This window comes from Sarcophilus harrisii, chromosome 2, assembly GCF_902635505.1.
Source record: "Sarcophilus harrisii chromosome 2, mSarHar1.11, whole genome shotgun sequence".
Classification (NCBI taxonomy): domain Eukaryota; kingdom Metazoa; phylum Chordata; class Mammalia; order Dasyuromorphia; family Dasyuridae; genus Sarcophilus; species Sarcophilus harrisii.
The window spans coordinates 310841986-310865649 of NC_045427.1; the positions used below are offsets into that span (position 1 = coordinate 310841986).

At 33.9% G+C, this 23664-nt stretch overlaps 1 protein-coding gene across 3 annotated transcripts in view; it reads left to right on the forward strand.

Annotated features, from left to right (window-relative positions):
• The window catches only part of SMOC1 (SPARC related modular calcium binding 1), a 194337-nt gene that overhangs the window by 90397 nt on the left and 80276 nt on the right, over positions 1–23664 (forward strand). For all 3 annotated transcript variants that reach the window (XM_012548162.3, XM_023502436.2, XM_023502439.2), the window contains exons 2-3: positions 6483–6648; positions 8742–8854. In XM_012548162.3, the coding sequence (XP_012403616.1) occupies positions 6483–6648; positions 8742–8854 (279 nt within the window). The remainder of the gene's footprint in view (positions 1–6482; positions 6649–8741; positions 8855–23664) is intronic.

Consider the following 23664-nt stretch of genomic DNA (forward strand, 5'->3'; position numbering starts at 1 on the left):
GAAAAGCAGATCTCAGAGTATATTGTGAAGCAGTTATCTATTTGTGACTGGTTAAAAAAAATTAAGGTATAATAGTGAAACAGAGAAGATGAGTAAATATCTCAAAAATGACCCAGGGTTTGATAAACAAAGACTATTAACTGTTTGGAGGAGGATTATCTTTTCTTATTCTTATTATTAGTATTAACCACCCCCTCCTTCAAGGCATGGATCCCTCCCTTGTATTCTTTCCATACCCTTTGTTTCCCAGTCCACCAATCCCTTGCCCCTTATTCCTTTATAGATTTTGGAGAGTGCTATACCCTTTATGGTATAGTGGCAGCTATTTAACCCATTCCCAAGGTGAGTAGGTTTTCAGAATTAGGAGCCCTCCATTTCCCACTAATGTCTTTGTATCTAGTCTTCCTCTGCACCTCATTTGTATAACATAATTGCTATTTTAACTTAACTCTGCTCCAATCTTTCTTTTGAGCTATCCTATTGCTGGTATCAATCTTAAACATATATCATACATTTCCCATGTAAGAAAAACATAAACAATTTGTCCGTGCTGAGTTCCTTGAAGTTGATCTTTGATATTGGCTAAATTTTCTATTATATTCGGGTTTGTTGGGCAAAAGTTTATGCAAGTTTATTGAATGTCCTTTTTTCTCATTCAATATTATAGACAATTTTACTGGATATGATATTTTTGGCCACAGATGTAGTTCTTTTGATTGCCAGTAGATATGATTCCAAGACCTGTAGCCTTTTTATTGTGGCTGTTTGATAAGTCCTGTACAATTCTAATTGTAGCTCCAGCATATTTAATTAGTTTTTTCCTTGTTTCTTGCAAAATATTCTCTTTGATCTGGAGGTTTTGAAATTTGCCAATAATGTTCTTATGTGTTTTTCACAATGGATCTTATTGAGGTAGTGATCAGTGAATTTTTTCTAGTTCTATTTATTTTATCACTCTAGGACAATGTTCTTGGATTATTTCTTGCATTATTGTGTCAAGATTCTTTTTTTTGGTCACAATTTTCAAGCAGCTCAATTATTCTTATATTTTCTCTTCTTGGATCTGTTCTCCAGATTTGTCATTTTCCTTATATGATATTTCACATTCTGTTCTACTTTTTCATTCTTTGTATTCTATTTTTTTGTTTTTTGTTATTTCTTGGTCTCTCATAACTTCACTGGCTTCCCTTTGCCTGATTCTAATTTTCAAAGTTATTTTCATTTTTGAGGCTCTGTATCTCCTTTTCTAATTGGTTAACTTTTCCCTATAATCTTCAAGGGTGGTTTTTATTTTATTTTATTTTTTCCTCAATGTCTCTCATTTGATTTTTAAATTCTTTTTTTTTTTTTTTGAGTTCTATAAATTCTCTCTTGGCAGGGAGCCATTTCACTGGGGTAGAAACTTTTTTGACTTCAGTGTCCTCATCAAAAGATGAACCCCAGTTCATCCCTGTTGCCATAGCATGTTTTTACAATGGAATTCTTTCTTCTTTGCCAATTCATTTCTTTTTAAATAAGAGGTATTAATGGAAGCACCTCTAATCTTGAGGTGGAGGAATGATGCCTTTGGCTTCACCTTAGCTTTCCCTTCTGACTAGGAGCCCTAAAATCCAGCAAGCCAGCCAGCAGCTAGCAGCATCCCTGTCCCACGGCTTCTATACTCACTGGTGTGCTGGTTCCTTCTTGCCCTGGACCATTTCCCCCCAGCACAGTGGGGCCTGGCATTCCTAATCAGCTAAGGTTCCCTCAGTCTTCCTGGACTCAGACCTCTGACTCCTCAAGCTTTCTAGCAGGTGAAAGTTTCTGTGGTTCATACTGAGGCTCAGCCATACCCAGTTAGCCCCAGGATGTTTCTATGAGCTAGGTTGGAGGTGTTTGCACTGCACATAGGTTAATCCTCCTTCACCCAGAGTCTTTCTCTGGATCTTCTAAGATTGTATCAGGAAGACTCCTCTTCTGCCTCAAGTCTTTTTGATTTTTTTCACTCTAAAGCACAAATTTGTTCTATTTGTGGGGGAAATTGGGAGAACATAAAATTTATCAGTCTACTCTGCTCCCTTCCCAGAATCTAGGAGGAGGATTCTGTATTAAACAAGACCTGCAGGGGGAAAAAAAGATTTTTTAAGTTTCTAAACTATCACCTCATATGTATTCCTCATCAAATTCCAAATATAATTAAACCTGAAAGGTCATCATTTTTTTTTAATGGAGGGAAATAGGTGGAGATATCTTTCCAACTATTACTAAGGGAAGACAAAAAAGAGATGAAGGACATCACCAGAAAAAAAGAAAAAGAAGAATTTTAATTATATGAAATTGAAAAGCTTTTGCACAACAAAATCAAAGTAATTGGATAAGAAGGAAATTTGTTGATTGGGGTAAATTGTTAAATCAAATATTGCTGCTAAGTATCTTAATACTAAGATATATAGGAAGCTAACACAAATATATATATAAAAGCAAGAACCTTTTCCAACGTTTACTTATAAACAGTTCTCAAAAGAAGAACTCCCTGAGTTCAAAAAGTCAACAAACATATGAAAAATTATTCCAAATCAGTCATAACATAAATATAGGTTAAATATAGGCAAAAGCAACTGGAAATTTTATCCAGTAAAGTATCATAAATGAAAAAAAGTTAAATAATGATGAAATGGGTACATGAGGAAGATAAACTGATTTTGGTAGAATTGCAAACAGGTCCAATCATTCTAGAAACTAATTATGTTGAACCAAAAAAATGATTTAAATGTCACTTAAATGGACTATCCAGAGATATCCCTAAAAGTGATATCCAGAAATACCACTTCTAGGCATACATCTCCAGAATATCAAAGACAAACATATATTCTTTGTTGTCTTTTGATTATTTCTGTTGTGTCCAAGTCTTCTTATTTGGGGTTTTGTTGGCAGAAATATTGGCGGTTTGCCATTTGCCAAACAGTTAGTAGGTGTTTAGAGATTTGAATTGAGGAAGATGTCTGACTTTACACCCCACTCTATCCACTATGTCTCCTCCAAAATATTCTTTGTAGACTTTTTTTTTAGTGATAAAGATTGGAAACAAAGTAGATGCCTAATTACTGAAGAATGGTTAAACAAACTGTGGCACAAGAATGTAATGAAATCTCATTTCTGTCAAAGAAAAATTAAATAAGGAATTCAGGAAAATGTAAGAAAATTTATGTGAAGTGATGTCATGAAGTTAGCAGAATCAGTAACACCAGTACACATATTGGCACAATGTGCCAGTTTATACAACAATGTAAGTGCAAAAAACAATAGGAGGAAAGGTGTGTGTTGTGTAAACTTCGTTTAGGAGAAAAATCAGAAGTGTATTTACCTAATTTCATTCAAGTGATTGGGGCCATGGGTATGGAATATTGTTTATGCTGTCAGACACAGTTGATATTTATTTTTGTTGAACTAGCATTTCTTTTTCTCCTTTCAAAAACAATCTTTGTTAAAGGATAATCTTCTGGTAGAAAACTAGAAGGGGCATATTCAGAAATGAATTCTACGTAAACACAAAAGATATCAATAAAATAAAGTTTAATTCAATAGAGATTGAGTAGAGGCAAAAAGGGTTTTGGTTTTTTTGTTTAATGGTAACCTTTAAAAAAGTGGGAAAGAGTCAGACTTATATACTTAGGTGATTATAGCAGTGATTCACATTTCCCTGACAACTCTCCAACCATTGGTTAGCTCCAGCATCGGAGGAGAGAAGAACATAAATCACTGCCTGTTTGCCAGGTAACACCATACTTCCCGATTCTTGTAGACTACTGGCAACCCAATGTGGACTGCTGACATCCAGGTTTGAGAAAGACATCAAAAGCAGAAATGTGGAAGAAATAAGCAGGAAGGGGCTTCTTGAGTTCAGCCTTAGTTTATTGGAGAACTTGATGGGTTAATGCCTTAGGAATAATCAGCCTCCTATCAGATTTTATTCTGTGCTGAACTACTAAATATCCAAGTTTGACCCACCACACTCAGAAGGAATATTGTTGTTCCCTTCTACCACTACCTCTATGAAGGATGGAAATTATTAGTCTCAGAGGATGGCTAAGTTGTCAGAGGAGATAATGATAGGAGAGGAAATTCATGCTGAAAACCTAGTTCCAGCAGTAGCTTAGTGGCTGCATTGGGACTTATCCCAGAAGCTTCAGAACACTGTACTCAAGTGAGTTTAGAGGCTTGTTAGAGCCAATTCAAACCAACTGATTCTTAACTTTTTATCTTGAGCATTTATACCTCAGACATAAGTGAATGCTAAAAACAAGGACTTGGTTTATTGTTTTGTTGGTTTCCCACATTTAATAAAATAATGGTAAAATATTAATAATTCCATAGGTACATTTTTCCCGTGCAGAGCTGATTGTTAAATATTTACCAACTCACTCTTCATTAGTCCTTAGTACAAGAAAGGAGCCTCCTTGAAGTGGAAGGCATAGAGAATATTGAGATGGTAGTTTCAGAAATAAGCTCTGTAAGGTAGGAGTTGGTTACATGAGTGAAAACCCCTCCTACTTGAAAAGCTAGGATTACCCAGAACACTTAGTAAGGTATTATTAGGTAAATGCTGACACAGGCAATAAGATTCTAGACTAATAATTTTTAAAATTTATTTGTTTTTAATACAAATCATTTATGAATCATGTCAGGAGAGAAAAATCAAAGTAAAAGGGACCATGAAAGAGGGAAAGAAAACAGAAAAAAGAAGTGGACACAGCATGAGTTCATTTACATACGTTTTCCAGACTAATAATAATGATCAACAACACTACTATAATAATAATAGTTATCCTTTATAGGAGTACTTTAAAATTTACAAAGTGCTTTACATGTATTATGCTATTTTTATCCTTACAACATCTTTATGAAGTAGGTATTTTTATTTCCATTTTACAGATGAGGAAGCTGAGGCTTAGCGTTTAGGTGACTTATCCAGGGTCATACAACTAAGAAATGTAAGAAGAAAGATTCAAACTCAGGTCTTCTTGACATTAAGTCCAACACTCCTGTATGCTAGTTAGAAGCTAGAATCATGAGGAGGAATTAATTTCTATCCCTGCTCATCATCTACATCTTATATTCTCTTCTGAATGCACAATAATAGCTAATTTTCACAAATATTTCATTTGATCATCAAAGCAACTCTGGAAGATACTATAATATCTATTATATATCTATCATAATCTCCATTTTACAAATGAGGAAACTGAGGACATTCAAGTGTTAAGTGATTTGCCCAGGGTCACATAGCTAATAAGTACCTGAGGCTGAATTTGAATTTGGTTCTCCCCAATTTCAAGTCAAGCACTTCATCCACCATGTTATCTAGAAAGATGAGGGAAGAGAATGTTTATAAGGTCAGAGACATCCTTCTTAATTCAATGAGCACCAGGATAAGGATTCATCCAGGTGGAAGGAAGTAGGGAGAAGAAGCATTTTTTTTGGTCTAGTTCTCTGGATAATTAATATTTTTTAAAAATTTTTATTGATACTTTTTTTAAAACATTGTTGTCACTTTCTCAATTTTCCATCCTTCCAAATAGAACCCTCCTTTGCAACAACAACAAAAATATATATAATTCATCAAAAAAAATTAACACATTGGCCTCATTTTATAGTATATGTTTAATTCGTTACCTAGAGTCTAAGTGAGGGGCAGGTAGGTAGTGCATTGGATAGAGTGCTAGGCCTGGAGTCAGGAAAACTCGAGTTCAAATCCAGCCTCAAACACTTACTTGCTCTGTGACCCAATTTACCTCAGTTTCTTCATCTGTAAAATGAGCTGGAGAAGGAAATAGCCAAGCACTTCAGTAGTTTTGCCAAGAAACCCCCAAATGGGATGATGAAGAGTTGGACATGAACAAATCACTTTCTCTATATGGGCCTCAGTTTTCTAATTTGTAAAATGATTGGTTTTATAAAGCCTTTTGGCTCTAAATCTATTTATCTTATGACCGTAACTTTTCCATTAGTGGAAGCAAGAAGAAAAGATGTATCAGAAAGAAGCACAGAGAATTCTTGGGTTTGTTCCTTGACTCTACTTCTTAGACTTTGTCTTGGTTTCAATGTCTATATTAGGGCAGCAAAGTGGTGCCATACTGCAGAATTCTGGGTCTGGAGTTAGGAACACTCATCTCCCTGAGTTCAAATCTAGCCATAGATACTTATTAGCTATGTGACCCCAAGAAAGTCACTTCACCTTGTTTGTCTTAGTTTCCTCATCTGTAAGATGAGCTGGAGAAGGAAATGGTACCCCAATCCAGTAATTCTACCAAGAAAACCCCAAATGGGGTCATAAGGAGTCAGACATCATTTAAAATGACTGAACAACATCAAATTGTTAAATAACTTCTAAAGTCCTTTCTAGTTCTGTTTCTTGTGTCCATTGACACCTTGAGTAAACTGAAATTGAACGTAATGGATTTATTATACTTTCTTTTTCTTCTTCCTCTCTTTTTCTTGCCTAGTTCCTAATAAGTGATCGTGACCCTCAATGCAACCTTCACTGCTCCCGGTCTCAGCCCAAGCCACTCTGTGCTTCAGATGGCAGGACCTATGAGTCAATGTGTGACTACCAGAGAGCCAAGTGCAGGGATGCAGCCTTGGGGGTAGTACATCGAGGCAGGTGTAAAGGTAAGTATGGATAGCTCTGAATATTCTGGGGGTGAGATGAGGTGCAAACCATAGCTCAAACATTCATAGAGAATTATAGCTCATAAAAGATTGTAGGTCTAAGGATGGAAGGGACTTCAACAACTCTCTTATTTTACAAATAAGAAAATTGAAGATCAGGAATAATTTTTTCAGAGATGTGATATCAGAAGCAAGATTTAAACTTAGATTTTCTGACTCCAAAACTAGTCATCTTTCCTCTGTATAACACTGTCTCCCAGAAGTCCAATGTCCTTTTTGTCAGTATCTTATACATAAGCACTTAGCATCTGTTTCCTTTCTCTCCTTTACTTTTATCTAAGGAAGAAGGACAAAATGGAGAAAACTTCCTCTGAAGGAATGAGCACTTTTTCCATTTCTGATAAGGTTTGATTCTGATAAGAATTTGGAAAAGGAACTGTTGTCCTTATACTTTATTTTTTTTAATTGAGTTATATAAAATACAAGCTCTTAAAAGATTTCAACTATTTGTATGATATGTACACACACACCACACATACATATGCATATATATATATCCTACAGATGGTTAAAATATGTTGTTACAAATATATAAAATATCACACATATATATAAAGATATATAAAGTAAATGGCTTGTAAATATTGAGAGAAAAGTATCTTTTAAAAGCCTAAGACAACTATTTCATAAGAAAAACAAGTAAAAATCGTAAAGGTGTGACTTTTTTCTCAGAGGTTATTGGGAATAATTCAAGTCTTTTGGAAAGATGAGCCTTTTTTTTTCCTTGTTAAATATTAACAACAAGATGAAACTCAGCGTGGATGATGACATTATCTTTTTGTTGTTGTTGACTTGAAAATATGCTGGGTGTATGCTATGATCCTTAAGATGTAAGTGTTGCCACAATATACTCCTTCCTGAGTTTGATGATTTTAGCAGTAGAAGTTTAGACCATATAATCTCTATGATTCCATTTAACACTAAGACTTCATTTGTAAGTGGACTGAATTTTTTGGAGACAATAAAAATCAATCCAATTTTTTTTTTGCCCCCTATATGTAAAGTCAATGAACTTCAGATGAAATTTAAAAAAAAATAGGTTATTTGGTCTCAAGGTAGTAAGTTCTTAGAGGCAACTCAGTATATAAAACTCAGTTGTCTGCAAGAAATTTTCATATTAAATCAGATTAGAATCAGGAGTCATCATTTTAATAGAATTAAGAATGGACCCCAAAGGCTATCTAATCCAGATCTCTCATTTAACAGGTAAGGAAACTGAAGTCCAAAGAAATTGTAACTTGCTAAAAGTCCATAGGTACAATCATAGGTGGATCCTAAATGCAAATCTCTGATTCCAGAGATGTTTCCCCTTTGCTATACTTAATTTAGTGGCAGAGCCAGGATCAGAAATCAGATTTATAGTCTAGTATTCATACCATGCAACCTCAATTTTAGATAAGGCAAAAAAAGGATTAATTTCTTAAGTTGGGTATAAATTTATAATTTGTTTCAATTCCTTTGAGCCTTAATTGACCATTTCACAGAGGAACTAAGCACTCTAACTTTAATGGAAGAGTGTGTGGAATAAGGGAGGAGAGAGATTTTTACTTTTTAATTGTCTCCTTTTCCAACTGTCCCTCAACTGTATATTCTCAGCTGCATTCAAGACTACAATTCTGACAGAAGGGATTCTTACATTATGTGATTCTATATGTTAGAGTTATAAGGGACTTTAGTTCTCCAACTTTATTAATTTACATTTGAAGTAATTGAGGTCTAATGAGAAGGCCATACAGATAATAAATAGTGGAGTCAGAATCTGAGCTCAGGATCTAGACCAGCATTCAAAGTTCTTTCTACTGTATTATTCTCCCTTTTTATGTTCCAATTAGTTAACTTCCCTCTAAGATTTCTAGTAGTATCTTTCCCCTAAACTGGTTCTGGTGGAAGTTGGTCATCAGAGTAGTCTTAACTAAGGAGTTTAACTTATTAGTTGAGTGGCTTTTTTTTAGTGGGTTCTCTCAAATTCACTTTCTCCCTGTCTTGAGGTACTTTTGGTTCAAGTGAGGTGTGGTCTCCTACTCCCCTTTCAGATGTTGGCCAAAGCAAGTGCCGCCAGGAGAGGGCTCAAGCCTTGGAGCAAGCCAAGAAACCTCAGGAAGCGGTGTTTGTGCCAGAATGTAATGAGGATGGCTCTTTCACACAGGTAAGCTCTTTACCATCACTCTTCACAGGTTCATTTTCTGGACTGGGAGATGTTTTCTGTGTTCTGGAGAAGAGAACAGACTTTTTTTTCCTTTTCATATTTTATAAGGCACTGGGTGATTTCTCTCCGCAATGCTTTCTTGGTCATCCCTGTCTTCTCTTTTTTCCCCTCTTTCCTATTGTACCTTGCCAGCTGGCAATGGAATTTTTAAGAGATGCGTGAAATGGGGAGCCAGGAAACCTGGATTTCTTGGTCCTCATCCTCCCTGCTGGCTGTCTCTTCCCAATGCCAGACCTTCATTTTTCTCCTTGTCAAGGAGATTTTTTTTTTCTCATACTTTGCCAATTTCCATGAAATTTTTCTTTCAACTACCTTCTTCTTCTTCTCACTTCCCTTTCTTCTCCCTATACAATTCTTACTCTACTCTGTCCCATACCCAAAGTTCTTTAATAAAACATCGAATTCAATAGGAATCTTGTTTCCTGGAAAGGGGAGAAGGGTGCGTCAGGTTGTAGTCTCCAACAGTCCTTTGGTTAGTGCTATTTGTGAAGGTATTATATGTTGATGTTGGCATGGAGTATTTACAAAATATTATGCTGTATGGGCCAATTAAATACTCTCTTGGTAAAACATTTAGTCTGTCTCCAGCCCCACCTCCTCACAAAGGTTTATCTGACAGATGAAGGAACCTAGCTGGAGCAGAAACATTAGCCATAAGGATAGACTAATTTATTTGGGTGAATCTAGTATTGTGCTCCTCTGTGGCAAGACCCCCCACAACTTCATGCAAGTAATAAGGGGCATTAGACAAAGCCAATTTTTCCTCTGTAAGTTATGTAATATAAGTTTCTTCTCTGCAAGTAATGACGCTGGTTCCCATTGTCACCTAAGATTTCATACAGTACTCTATGCTGTTTCTCTTCTTTATTATTTCAATGGTTAATTGATAGTCTAGTTTATAACCTGTCCTCCTCTTTTTCCCAGACATGTATATCTTTGATATCTTTTATGATGCTGTTTGCAGGAATTTATTGTTTATAATTTGATTTAGTATCATTGTGCTCTCTCTGTATTTTTCTATTTCCCTTCGATTGATCTGAAGTTCTGATTATTTGGAGACTGTAATATCATATGATTCACAATATCACTAGAAAAATATGAGTGTGCAAAATATGAGTGGGGTTTTTCCTCCCTCACAGAGGTACTTAGGGATTTTGAAAGTACCATGCTATTTTCCAGATTCATTCCAGAAACCTCCTGTTGGGTTGTGGATCCAGCACATTGTCCATATGCATTATCTGTCCAAGATGTAGAAAATGATGAACAATCTCGATAAAATTTCTTTCCATTTGCATGTCATCATCAATGATAGATATTCATCATTGACTTTGTTTTTCATATGTGACTTGCCAGACTGAGGTCCAAAATATTTGTGAGCTTTAATTAACAATTATCTTGCTGCACAAGAAAATGCACCATTTGTGCATTGCAATGTCACCAAGATTCAGTCAATGTGAGGTGCAGATAAACACATTTGTTATACTCCTCTCTCCACTCACATTTATAGGAAAATATTTGTAGGGCAGCTAAGTGGCTCAGTGGATAGAGCATGGACTCAGGAAAATTCATCTTCCTGAGTTCAAATCTGGCCTCACACACTTACAAGCTATATGACTGTGGGAAAGTCATTTAACCCTGTTTGCCTCAGTTTACTTATCTGTAAAATGAAATGGAAAAATAAATGGCAAACTACTCCAGTAACTGCCAAGAAAACCTGAAGAGTTGGACATACCTGAAAAGTTACTACACAAACATTCGTACTCTATCCTTCATGACTCTACAAACAAAAAATCTTTGGCAAACATGTCTTTCAGTTATGTCTCATTGCAATATCTATAAATATTAGTTGAGTACTTGCTGTATGTCAAACACTGTGCTATGTTCTAGGAATAAAAATAAAAACATAGAGAAAGACAACCCCTGACCTCAAGGAGTTTATGGGCTACATTTAAAAAAATTGAAAAGGGAGGTCAGGTGGCTCTTTTCAACAATGAGATGATTCAGGCCAGTTCCAATGATTTTGTGATGAGGAGAGCCATCTATACCCACAGAGAGGACTTTGGGAATTGAGTATGGATCAGTATAGCATTTTCACTCTTTTTATTGTTGTTTGCATGCATTTTATTTTCTTTCTCATTTTTTTCCTTTTTGATCTGATTTTTCTTGTGCAGCAAGATAATTATATAAATATATGGATTTGACATATATTTCTACTATGTCTAACATATATTGAATTACCATCTAGGGTCAGGTAGGGGAAGGGGTGGAAATTGGAAACAAGGTTTTACAAAGGTTAATGCTGAAAAATTATCCATATATATGTTTCGAAAATAAAGCTTTAATAAAAATAAATAAAAAGAAAAGGGAGGCATATAGGAAGGATTCATGTTCGGACTGGAGTGTGGTGGAGAAAATGTAGCATTTTAAGAGAGGAATGAAGACATGGCTAACTCAGTACTTTCCTTAAAATATAGGCTTTGAAAGAAACTAACCAGTCCAAGTATTGGACCTAGGCAAAGCATACTTTGATTGTAAGCAGGCCAGGGATGGATTGAACTTCTAGAATAAGGAAACTACAGGAGCAGAGTGAATTTCCACAGTGAGAAGGCTGCTTTGGCATGGTGAAGAAAGCCTGGAAAGTCCTATCTCGACAGGAATGAAGATAGAGATGATCCCTTGAATTGTTTTTTTCTTATATAAGTAATATAATTTGATATTACTTAATATAGTTATTGAATAAAATTCTCTACTAAGTACATTTTGTCTATTTTGTACAAAAGAATCAATGTGAAAGGAAGGTAGCCTAAGACTATCATATCTTAAATCCTGTCACAAAGCAGTAATTATCAAATCTATTTGATACCGGTTAAAAAATAGAAAAGATGATTAGTGGATAGATTAGGAATATATGATTCAGAAGAATATTAACATTAGCATACTGTTAAATAAACCCCACGACCACAATTAATTGGTGCAAAGACTCTTCAACAAAATAAGGTGCAAAATTGAAAAATAACTTGGCATTCATTAGATTAAAACTGACATATTATACCTTATATAATAAGATGTTCCAAACAGATTCATGGCCTAGAAAGAAAAGGTCATATCACAAACAAATCAAAGAAACTAGAAGGGATATTCTTTTGAAATTATGGATGGGGAAGACTTCTTGATGGTACAAGGAATAGAAAGGATGATAGGTTTAAAAAATAGGTAATTTTGTTTCACAAAACTGAAAATCTTTTTTACCCCCTAAAAATGATCACTGCAGCCAAAATTAGAAAACAATGAGTTAACTGGGGGGAAACTGTTTGTAGTAATTTTTTCTGCCAAAGATATGATACGAAAATGTGTAAAGAACTAATTTAAGTAAACAACAGTGCCATTATCCCATAGACAGATGATCAAATGAAATGAACAAATAGTTCTCCAAAGAAAAACAGTTTATTGACAACCATTTTGAAAGAATTCCTCCAAATCATTAATGCTGAGATCAAATTAAAACAACTCTGAGATTTTGCCTCACTTCTATCAAACTGACAAAGACAAGGAAAATGAAAGTTGTTGGAGAGAATGTGAGAGTTCATGTACACTAATGCAATACTGGAACTGGATTAAATTAAACCATTCACCTAAAGCAATTTGGAACTACACCCCCTAAACTACTAAACTCTGAATAATCTTTTATTCACTGATACAACTGCTTGCTAGGTCTATAGCCCACAAAAAATAAAAGAGAGAAAGAACCCACATGTGGGAAAAATATTCAAGGCAAAATAGTTTCTTGTAACAAAGAACTAAAACCCAAGGAAATGCCCATTCATTAAGCAATTGCCTAACCAGTAATGGTACATGAATGTATGAAATATTATTGCATTATAAGAAATGACCAAAACTATAGTTTTAGAACAGTTTAGGAAGACTTAAATGACCTGATGCAATGAGATTAGCAAAACAAAGTTCTTTGTATATGGAAATGTTCATGTTTTAAGGTTATCAAGTGTAGAATACCAAAAAGTAAAGTTTTAGCAAAAAAAAATTTGATAACCCAGTAAAGACTACACTATGTGTTCTGATTAGAACAGGGTTCCATTTCTGATTCTGCCAAATTGTTTACTGAGTTCAGTAAAACAAGGTATCATAGAATTTTTTTAAAAAAAGAATTGGATAAAGAGACCTGAACCTTATATTTTTATTTTATTTTAATTTTTATTAGCTAGTTATGTTATCTATTGTAGATAAGGCACAATTCTTTATTTTCTGATTGGTAAAATTAAAAAATATGAATGTAAATGATCCTTGTGGATAAAAGGTCCATAAGTGTGGTATATTGCATCTATGTTAAAACTTTTTAAAAATATTCATCAGTTTTACTGTTTTTTCCTCTTTTTATGCTTCAAAATATTATTTGTTTTAGAGACAGGAATAGGTAGAAGAAGGAATACTGGAAAAAAATGATGATTAATATAATATCAGTAAGTGGAGGGGAAATATTTTTAATAATTCCAGATCAGTAGTAATAATCTAAGTTTTGAATCAATGGGTATGTTGAAATACTAGGAAGCATAGAAGAGAAAGTTTTCCCCTACAGATTAGATAAGCGTTGGATCAACATCACATATTTAGATTTCTACCAATTTATATTCTATTTTCTGAGCCTTAATTAATGCTATATTGTCCTTACTTTGTGGATGTACTCTTCTCTCAAATTGAGGTTCTGGGATTAAAATAGGGAGGAAGGCAGTTAGAAGAAAGCTTTCTATATTACTTTAGTCCTACTGATAAACCCACTGTCTTCCAATTTGATGACAGCTTTCTCAAACTAATGTTTTGGGAGGTTGGGAAAGTATCGTCTTTATTATAATTGGCTATATATCTTCTCACTTCTGGGGAAAATGTCTTTCAAAAAAAATTTCTTGGAAGACTAGTGTGAACAGATGTAAAGCACTGAAAGCAGATTGAGTATAACTATATAAACAACTACAATATAAATGAAAGCAATACTAAAAGGCAACAAAAGCTCTGATTAAAAGCAGTGCTTAAAACTGATTCCAGGGACCTGATAATGAAATACTTGTCCTATGAGTGCTGAATATTGCATACTGTAGTAGTTATGATTGTTGGTGTGGGTTAATTTTCCTGATTTTTTTTTCTTCTGTTACAAAAGAAAGTTTTATGTGTGTTGGAGGAGGTATTGGGAAATACCTGTAGTATTTTTTTTGGAAGAGACATCAATGAAACTTTTTTTAAAAACACCTTTTGGGAGGGTACAAATTAGGTTATGAAAATTTTCTCTATTTTTTTTTTTTGCATATTTCAAGTTGGGAGGAGCCTCAAAAGCCCTCCAGTTCAATGTTTCATTTTAAATGTGGTTTCTCTATCTCCCCCATGAAGAAATTCCTTTTAAATGAAAAACAATACTAAAATTTGCATGCAGTGTAAATCAACAGTGTCCAACACTGACAATAATTTTACTGTTTCATCTTCATTCTTTTGGGACTCATGACTTACTATGTTAATCAGAATTCTAAAATCCTCCAAAGTTGTTTTTCTCTATTGTTATCTTTACATAGATCATTATGTAGATCTAGATATGCTCATTTTAATTCTTCATTAGTTCACATATTTTTTCCAGTATCCTCAGAAACCATCCATTTCCTTATTTTTATGGCATAATATTTCATTAAATTCCTATGCCACAATTTGTTTAGATATTCTCCCAAAGGAGGACAATGCTTTAGCTCCTAATTTTTGACTACTTTAAAAATATTTCTAAAAATAGTCTTGTTAGAAAATCTAGGTGGTTTAATGATAGAGTACCAGGCCTTTCGATTAAGAGGACCTGAATTCAAATTGGGCCTTTGATTCTCAGTAGTTGTGTGACTCTGGGCAAACTTAATCCTGTTTGCTCATATGTAAAATGAGCTGGAGAAAGAAATAATAAATCACTTTATTATCTTTTCCAAGAAAACCTTAAATGAGTTCAGACACAGCTAAGCAACAAGATCAATAGACACATAATAAGTGTACAGATCACTATACTAGGGAAAATACAAAGTTTACTTAAGATATGGGCTCTGCCCTCACTGAGCTTATAGTCCATTTGGGCCTCTGAGCTCCTTGGAGCAAAGTTTTTGCTATAATGTGTGTCCTTTTACTTTCGGTGAGTAAAGCTCAACAAAACAGTGGTTTACTATAAAAGGCATCAGTTCAAAATAGGTGGGAACTGAAATGTTAAATGTGAAGGCAAAAAAGGTTTGAGGCAGACCCAGGTGGTGGCAGAAAAAATGGCTTAGAGCTGTCTTTTTCATTTGACATTCTAAGTACTACCATGTGCTGTTCAATCAGTAATGTTTGATTACCCTGGTGGGCAGACAGACAGCTAGATTGAAGGCCCATTTCAGCTAAAGTGATGGGAATAGATTTGCTTTTTCCCTTGATCAAAGACATTGCAATAACTTTTTGAAATGAGGCTGTCTTTTCTCGTGTTGCTTCAATTATGTTGATGGCTGCTGAATCCTTTGAGACTTGCCTCTCCTTCCACCCCCAATTTATTCCACTAACTTCTTTTCTTTGTGTGTCTGTAGGTTTGGTTTTCTTCTCTTTTTCAAAAGTAATACCCATCAGCAACAAGTTTCTTCAGGATTCTAAGAATTAATATCTAAATTAATATCTATAAAGAGTTGTAGAGTTTATGGGAGAGAAATGTTTTATCCCAGTTTTTCCCTCCCCACAGAAGAAATATTTGACATTTATAGAGAATTGCTACTGAGTCTGAATTTGACTTAAAAAAGTTGTAGATAGATCTGAGACAAGATACTTGAAGATACCTAGTGTTAGCAATTATGTTACAGTTATGTGTATTACTATACAGTAGAAATGCTTGTACTTTGTTTTTGAGGAAATGAAAGGACCCCCAGATGGATATGATTTGCCTAGCATTGTTTAGGACTTTTGACTGTGATTTGGCTTTAATGGGATTCCTATAGGAGCCAGGACCACATGTACCCCATCACTTCTCCCTTGACTTCATCTCCACCCCACTCTGTATTTAAGGAGAGAATGATATATGTGCCGCTTCCTCTCATTTGTGGATTTTCCCATTCTTATGTCTAAAGACTTGTGCTTCACAATGTTCCCTAACGGCAGAGTAGTATAGTATGGAAGGTTTGTTTGAACAGATTGTAAACTCTATTGTCTTGTATTGTGTTCCTGTTATTTTTTTCTTTAATGTGTCTAATATAGCATGTTAATATAGACAGTATTTGAATCTTTCTTGAGCCACTTATATATTATACTTATTTCTATATACTTTTCATTCTTTTTCTTTACTAGCTGCTACACTTCTGGTAGATAAACATCATGCCCAACTCATTTAATTAAAACACTGCACTATGTGAAAAGGCATTTTGTAAATTTGGAAAGAATGAATGAAAATCTACAACATAACTGTTAAAACCCAAATGTCTCAGTTGTTCCTGTGCTTTGTCCATAGATTATTCTATCTATAATACACAAGTTAAGTGGTATTTTCACAATTATAAAATCCTTGATTTAGAGCTTTAAAGCACCTCAGAGGTCACCTCATTTTTATAATTAAGAAAATGAGGTCTCATAAAGTTAAATGACCTGCCCGAGATCACACGGAAAAAAACCCTTGATTCATGCAAGCCACTTCAAATCTCAGTTATCACTGGAAGAATAGTTATTTTGATACCTGGGAAAACTTGTGCATGATCATAAGATGGTTATAGTTTTGACATAATTATTTGACTGATAACTGTTCCTTTTCCACGCCATAATATGAATTAACCATCAAATTGCCACATGCCTTCTGTATACAAAGCACTGTATTAAGTATCATAGGAGATAAAATGAATCACAGTCCCTGCCCTCAAGGAGTTAATAATCTAATTGTACAGGTAAGACATGAAAAAATAGCCAATATAAGTCAGTAAAAGTGGTACTTGGCTAATAAATGTCATTTTTTTTAAAAAAAAATTACTATATGCTAGTTAGTTACTTTAGTGGGAAAATGCACTCCAAGTTCAAAAGTTATAAAAGGTTAGGAAGCTGCATCTACTGTGTTCATGCAAAGGATGAGAGTTGGAAGGATTGTCTGGTTCATTCCAGACATCAAGATCAAGAGGTCAACCTTTACACCCCTGGTGTCAAACACATCACCTGAGGCCTGCACATGCCCCTCAAGATTACTGAGTGCCATGTGGACTAAATTAAAACAAAATTGGGAAACATCTAACAAAATAAGTAAAAATACAATAAAACATAGATTTTATTAATATATGGTTTTCTAAGTCAATGTGTGGCCAGCTGGGATACCTATGTGTATGTACATATGTATGTGTATATGTATATGTTTATATAGATAGATACTTAAGTGACCATTTGTTTTTTTACTTTATATTAAAAAACTCAATATACTTTATATGAAAAAACTCAATTATAAGCCAAACCTCCAAAGCACCTTGGAAGAATTAGAATGGTCCTCTGCAAATCATCTAATATAACCTTCTTATTCTATAGATGAGGAAATTGATAGTGAAAGAAGTAAAGTGACTAAAGTTCTCCCTTTCTCCTTTCTCTCATCCCCCTACGTCAATCACCTTGAATCTATTTTGTATACAGCTATTCATAGCTGTATTCATTCATTCTGTCCTTGGAAGCCAGGGAGTATTTCTCTTTTGTCTATATATTCTCAAGCCTAACACAGAGCCTTGCTCATGGTAAACTTTTAATAAATCCTTGGGCAGCTAGGTGATGCAGTAGATAGAGAATATAGCCTAGAGTCAGGAAAACTCATCTTCCTGAGTTCAAATATGGTCTCAGATACTTACTTACTATGTGATCCTGGGCAAATGACCCTGTTTCCCTTAATTTCCTCATCTGTAAAATGAGCTGGAGAAGGAAATGGCAAGCCACTCCAACATCTTTGCCAAGAAAACTCCAAATGGGGTCACAAATAGTCAGATACAATTGAACAACAATAAATACTTTTTGATTGAGTCCAAAGCAAATAGCAAACTAGCAGTCTTGAAAAACATACTTTCCTACTTTCAAAGAACATCTTTTATAATAGTTCTTAAAAGCATTTGAATTATATAAATTTAAGCACTAAATTCACAGAACAAAGAAGTTCTATGGGAACTTACATTTTAAAGAAATATATAATTATTGCTTTATTCTGCCTTTCTCTTTGGGAGAGAATTGGGTGTAGGGGTGAAGAAGGAATGGAATTAACTGTAATCTGGGCATACAAAAGATTTTATAATTTTTATTATCATCACCTCTAAATATTTTTTGTGTTCTGTATTTGCTTTTGGTGTGAATTTCCCCTAAATGAAAATAATTTAGGATTTTATATATACCTGTGCATCTGTCTCTGTCTCTGTCTCTGTGTATGTGTGTGTGAAAAAAGTGTATCTATGTAAATGTATATATACATACATATGTATATGCACCTATTTATTTATTTGTCTCTTCAAAGCTCTATCCTTTAGTAAGTAGTTTTTTTTTTCTGGAAAGTTGATAAATATGATTCTGACAGCTTCTTCATACTTATATGTATTATATATTCATATTCATATTGCTCCATTACATGTTTATTATATTCATATTTATATTTATTATTTGCTAATTGTATTTAATTTTGAAATTAAGTTTTATGAACACTTGGTAAAATGAATGAACAGAATAAACACTGGATTTTTAGTTAGGTAAGAACAGAAGTGTTCTGGAAAGTGTTTAGCAAGTGGCTCTGGGGAGGGAAATATATGCATGGCACACCTTCAGGTTTAATGTATTATTAATATTCTCTCCATAGCCTTCTTAAATATAGGCAATTAATAAAGCAATAAATCAAGCCCTGATTTGTAACACTTAATGATTTCCAAGGTGCAAATACTCACAGTGAAAATTTAATAATCATCTCTCAGGAGCTGATGGGAGCAAGCTATAGTACATGAGGTTGAAATATGCCTTTATTTACCTGAATTACCATGGGTAGGGCAAGTAGTTTTTTAGAAGCTCTTTCCTCATTTTAAATAAAAATGATGATACCTAAATGCCTAACTCCCCAAGGGTATTATGATAATCAAATTCAAAAATACATGTAAATTGGTTTATATGGCTTAAAATGATATCCTCATGTCTTATACTAAGTATTAATATTACTAATTATGCTGATTAATCATTAGCAATGAGCTTCCTTTGATGAGAATGATTGTACTCATTAATTTAATCTAAGAAATTAAAGAAATTTTGAAAATCAAAAGATGACAAAACTAACTATAAATTCTCCAAACTTGACTATAATTAATGCAAAGTACCTCAGAGACAGAATCTGATTTGCTTCTATCTTCATATTCTCAGTGCCAAGCAAATTGTCTGGTATGTTATTAGCATTTAAAAAATGGACATTGAAAAGCAAGATTTGGTTTACTATTCTATGTCTTTCTTGATGTGAAAAGAACATACCTGGGGGAAAATTGTGATTAAATTCAGTAAATATTTTTCAAGCATTGTGCTGTACTAGAAAATGGAAACCCAAAGGGAGTAGGTAGGAGAATGGGGAAAAATTTTACATGACAATTTTGTTGTATATTTGAAAGTTATAGCAAGTTGTGCATAATTGGCAATTTTATGTATAATCATCTTTTTTATTATACTATGTTATGAAAATTCAACAAAACAAAAAACTAAGTTCTAGTCAGGTAAAGAAGGTGAACGTAACCCTAATTCTTCTTCTTCCTAAGATTACTCTCTATGTGTGTCTTGAGTGTTTTGAGTGTGTCTGTACATATCAGGCTCCCTTGGGCACAAGAGACAAAGCAGTTTCTGTGTGTGGTTGTGGCTGCTATCCCTGCTTGGGGCTCCCTACATAATGTACAGTGTTCACTTAAAAAAACACCCGCACACACCAAACAATCACACTGTTAAACATGCATGCTTGTCTGTTATTTGGAGGGATAGATAAATAATAAATTGTTTCACTGTTGGGCAAGAAGCTGATTTTTTTAACTGAGTAAGGAAGAAATCCCCAAATTTAGCTAGCATTAAGATAAGATTTGTTCTAGTTTGAGGTTGATATCATTTCACCACCCTCCTTTACTGGCCCCTCAAGGGACAACACCATTTGTGAAAGAGGATCTTTTGGCTCTTGGGAAGGAATAGCTATGCTGCTATCAAATCTTCTTTTTTAAACTATAAGCTGAAAAAAATCAACATTGTATGAACATTTCCATATACAAAGGACAGAAAACATAGATAGTACTTGAAATATCCACTCTATACAATTTAAAATATATATATATATATATATATATATATATATATATATATATATATATATACATTTTATATGATGTGGAAGTTCCAGTATTACCTATTTATACTCTTCTCGTAACTCTCCTATGGTATTCTATCTCTATTTTTTTAAATGTTTCTTTGATGTTCTTTTTACTCCTTTCCCTCCCACTATCCCTATTCCCTTAATTCTCCCCATCCTTGCTCCTAAAGGAAAGGCCTCCTTTGTAATGGATTTTTAGTCCAACAAAATAAATTTGCAATGTTGAAACAATTGTTGCAATGTTCATGCCTTGAAAAGGTGTTCTCATTCAGCAACTATTAGGATACCTTTTTAATAATCTTCTAGAGTTGTGGTTTTGAAGTCTTTCAAAGAAATTTTCTTTTACAATATTGTGGTCATTGTATAAATACTTCTTGTTCTATAAAATTCATTCTGTTTCTGTTCATAAATGTTTTTCTATGCTTCTCTGAATCTATCTCTTTCATCATTTTTATAATCACAATGAAATTTTATTACTTTCATAATTTGTTTAGCCATTGAATCTGTAACTTAATTTAGGTATTACTGTCACTTTTGTTACATTAGTTTGCCCTACCATGAACAAATATATTCTTTACAACTTAAGCATTCCTTAATGTGGATCCTAGATATTCAATTCTGTAGTAATTTTGAATGGGATTTCCCCTCTCTTTTGTTTTAACATGTGTTAAGTAATGATTTATTTGAGTTTTATTTCATATCCTGCTCCTTTTAACAGAAACAACAATTTCATCAATCTTAGATGACTTTCTAGGATTCCACAAGCAAACCATGTTACCTGCAAAAGTGATAATATTTTTTTCTTTACTTATGCTTATTTCTCTTAATTATTTTTTATCTTATTGCTATATCTAGTATTTTCAGAACTGTATCAAATAATAGTGGCAATAGGCAATTTGCTCTACCCTCAATCTTATTAGAAAAGCCTTTAGTATTTCTGTATTATGAATGAGAGGGGTCATAGAAACTATTTGCCATGTTAAGAAAAGGTCCATTAGTTTCTATGATTTCTAGTTTTGTTTTGTTTTGTTTTGTTTTTACAACAAACAACTTTGCTGTACTTATTGGAATAATTATATATTTTATTGCCTTTGTTGTTAATGAGGTCTATCATTTACAATTTTCCTAATATTGAATCAGCCCTGAATTCACAAATCCAACCTGGTTATTGTGTATAATATTTTTAATATGCTGCTATCTCCTTCTTGCTAATATTTTACTTGATATTTCAGTAACAATACTCTTTAGAAACATTACTCTATAATGTTCATCCTCTTCTTTTATGATAAAGTTCTATATTAGAAGGTATGGTATACATAATAGAATATTCAAAGTAAGTGCATTACCTAATATTCTTCATAGCTCAAAATCAGATGTTCCCATCCCCATCCCAGTGATGGGTATATTGGCTTACTTGCTGACTACATAAACATGTATAAAGCCTATACAAGAAACCTAAGATCAATGTGTGTAGAGGACTGACTCTTGAGTCATTGCACTGAGGTCGATTCAAGCACTTAGAGTTAATTACTGATTGGACAATACTCTATGGGCATATGCTTGGAAAATGGTCCTTCCAACTATCTTATGCTGGCTCAATGATTGGTGTATACAGAGGATTGTAGGAGGGACTAGGGGGTGGAGTAAGACTAGCCAGAGTCACTTTGGCCATGGACAGGGAGAAGGCGATCACGGAGATTCTGCTTCATCCTGTTCAATCCTGCGTCTAAAGACCGAGAATAAAGACTGAGGACTTTTGCTTATCCTGACTCTGGCTGATTCTGGGGTGTCCTGGGTGCTAGCGTGGTCATCACAAATGTGACTTTCAAATTCCATTGGTGTCTATTAAGATTATAAAGAAAACTATATTGAAGTTGAAACTCCACATTGAATTTGAAACTATGTTGAAATTTTAATTACCAAAATTAAAAAACAATCCTATGGACTCCAGATTAAGAATCCTTGTTCTGGAAGTTACTAGAAATATTGAATTCTCAAAGGAATGTGGGAAAATAAGGATGAAAGACTTAATTAAGGCTTGGAAGCTATCTATTTCTATTTCCTTGATGGCCATCCCCTCAATTTCCAATATTTTGCCATCATGAAAAAGGCTTCTTATAAATATTTTTGCACATATAGCTCCTTTTCACTTTTGGTGATTTATTTGCAGTATAGACCTGGTAGTGGTATTGGTGGATCAGACGGTATGCACAGTTTGGTTACCTTTCGGGTACAGTTCCAAATTACTCTCCAGAATGGTTGGATTAGTTCACAACTCCACCAACAATGCATTAGTGTCCCAATTTCTCAATATTCTCTCTAACATTTTTTATTTCCTTTTTTTGTCATATTAACTAATTTTATAAATGAGAGGTGGTACCTCTGAGTTGTGTTAATTTGCATTTTTTCTAATTAAAAATGATTTAGAGCTCTTCTTTTTTTCTCTGAAAACTGTCTGTTCTATCCTTTGACTATTTATCCATTGGGAAATGGCTTGTATTCTTATAAATTTGATTTAGTTCTCTATATATTTGAGAAATGATATTTATATCAGATACTCTTACTCTAATTTTCCAACTTCTGGCTTTCCTTCTAATCTTGATTGCTTTGGACTTCAGCTGGAACATAAATAGATTCTGCCTCAACCCCTTACTTTTACTCTATGTGCTTCTCTGCTTCAAGTGTTTTTCTTACAAACCACATATTGTGAGACTCTTGCTTTTGATCTACATACTATCTGCTTCCATTTTGTGGGAGAGTTCATCCCATTCAGATTCACAATTATGATTACTGTGTATTTCCCTTCAGCCTATTTTTCCTCCTGTTTGTACTCTCTCTCTCTCACCTTTCATCCTTTCTCTCTTCAATAGTGTTTTGCTTCTATCTACCACCTCTACCAATCTATCCTCTCTCCTGTCAGTCACCTCCCTTTTACTTAATCTTTTTCCCTCCTACTTCCCTGTCAGATTTCCACATTCAACTGATTATCTATATTATTCTCTTTTTGAGCCAATATTAATGAGAGTGTGATTCAAGTTATACCCATTGTCCACTCTCCCATCTTTCCCTCCACAGTAATAGGTTTTTCATACCTCTTTACATAAAATAATTTATTCTGTTCTACCTCTCCCTTCCTTTTATATCCAGTGTACTCTTCTTTTTCATCCCTTAATTATATTTTGTTATTCCCTCAAATTCACCTTATACCCATTCCATCTAAGTATATTCCTTCTAATTATACTATTAGTGTTATACTTTTTAAAAATGACAAATATCTTTCCATCTAGGTATGTAAACAGTTCAGCTCCACTGAATCCTTTATGTTTTCTTTTCCTTTTTTTACCTTTTTAGGATTCCCTTGAATCTTGGTGTAAAAAATCATTTT